The sequence below is a fragment of the Octopus bimaculoides genome, chromosome 26, assembly GCF_001194135.2.
Source record: "Octopus bimaculoides isolate UCB-OBI-ISO-001 chromosome 26, ASM119413v2, whole genome shotgun sequence".
Taxonomy (NCBI): domain Eukaryota; kingdom Metazoa; phylum Mollusca; class Cephalopoda; order Octopoda; family Octopodidae; genus Octopus; species Octopus bimaculoides.
In genome coordinates, this window is record NC_069006.1 from 21,594,759 (window position 1) to 21,596,550 (window position 1,792).

A 1,792-nucleotide genomic window follows, 5' to 3' on the forward strand; every position below is an offset into this window, starting at 1 on the left:
CTTTGAATGGGTCATCATTCTGGAAAGGATCTGGTGCAGTGTTACTAAAAGGATCTTTACTTTTGAAAGGATCATCTCGGAAATCATCCATACTTGAGCCGTGACTAAAAGCTCCAATACTGATTGGGCTACTGCCAGCCTGAAAAGAAGAGATTATAACAGATACAGAGAATTATTTTCAACATAAAAATGGTATAAATAAATTAATTAACAAACAGAGGAGCAGGTAGATGATATAAGCACTAATCAGTTTCTTTTGTAAAGTGTTGAATTTAGTGAAATTAATTTGCCTCAAGTTATGTTATGGTGATGGTTTCACATAAGGATGAAATGGTGCAGTATGTACATGGCCACCTATGATAGAAATTTTAAGATCTTTGAAATGAGTAAGAGAAAAAGAAAATAGTAAATATGTACATTCTATGCATCTTCTTCATTGCCCTTCAATTTAAAATTCAAGCTTCTAATCCTGCCATGATTGGTTTCCAAGTGATTGTCTCCCAAACAATAACTGGTTGTCAGGACAGACCATAAGTTAGTAGCAGAAACAAAAGAGAAAAATATGTCTACCACCAGGAATTTGTACATTCATTTAATGCCAAATTTTCCACACTAGCATGGGTTCAACAGTGACTTATCTGAGGCCAAATTTTACAACTAGATGTTCTTCCTGTCACTAACTACAAATTATTACTAAGCTAGGAATTGTTTCAGTCCACAGATGATAGACACAGGTGTAGCAGTATGATAAGAAGCTTGTTTCCAAACAACATGATTATATATAATGGGCTTCCCACAGTTTCTTCAACCAAATTTACTCTCAAGCTGTTGGTCAGCCTTGGGTTATAACCAAAGACAACCTCTTCCAGTTGAAACCACAATCTTATGATCATGAGCTCCATTTTTACCCTTGCGTAACCCTTAAAATAAATTACATGCCTCAAGGAACCCCTGCACAAAAAAAAAATTCTATACCATATCTTTCTCATATTTTTTTCATCATAGTTCACGTGGTAAATATCATATATATATATACATATATATATATATGGTTGTTATATAGGATGATGTCTATATTACAATATTACAATAACCAATATGTTATGCATGTATAGTAATATTACGATCATGATATTAGCATTAGCTTATCTCACTTTTTCTTGCGGAAACCATAGGAACCTTTCGCGGAACACCGGTTGAGAAAAGCTACCCTAACCACTAAACTACACACCTCCACCACCAAGTAGACAATACTGGAGAGAAATTCAAATAGGAATCCTCACTGCAGCGGGTGTATACAAAATAAATAATGCCAAGTAAGAGTACTTACTGTAGCGAGAGTACTGAACTGGTCGCCATCACTTGATGATGTGGGGAAATAGGCAAACTCTCCGTTTATCTGGGCATTGGAGTTGTTGCCTCGCTGTTGATCTTGTAAGTGTTGAATACGAGTCTTGGCCTGGAGGGTAGAAGAAAGAGGAAACTGAATGAGGAAGTGTGTGTGTGTGTGCGATTTGGACATCTAATATATAAAATAGATATGTGTTATTTCTTTACTACCCACAAGGGGCTACACACAGAGGGGACAAACAAGGACAGACAAACGGATTAAGTCGATTATATCAACGCCAGTGCGTAACTGGTACTTATTTAATCGACCCCCAAAAGGAGGATGAAAGGCAAAGTCGACCTCGGCGGAATTTGAACTCCGAACGTAACGGCAGACGAAATACCGCTAAGCATTTCGCCCGGCGTGCTAACCACTCTGCCAGCTCGCCGCCTTTAAATAGAT

General features: G+C 37.5%; 1 protein-coding gene across 1 annotated transcript in view; it reads right to left on the reverse strand.

The window, feature by feature from the left end:
* Positions 1-4: 4 nt before the first annotated feature.
* The window catches only part of LOC106880671 (epidermal growth factor receptor substrate 15-like 1), a gene marked incomplete at both ends in the record, with an annotated part of 32,953 nt that continues 31,165 nt past the window's right edge, over positions 5-1,792 (reverse strand). The window contains 3 exons of the mRNA XM_052976928.1: positions 5-139; positions 1,331-1,513; positions 1,774-1,780. Coding sequence (XP_052832888.1) covers positions 5-139; positions 1,331-1,513; positions 1,774-1,780 — 325 coding nt within the window. The remainder of the gene's footprint in view (positions 140-1,330; positions 1,514-1,773; positions 1,781-1,792) is intronic.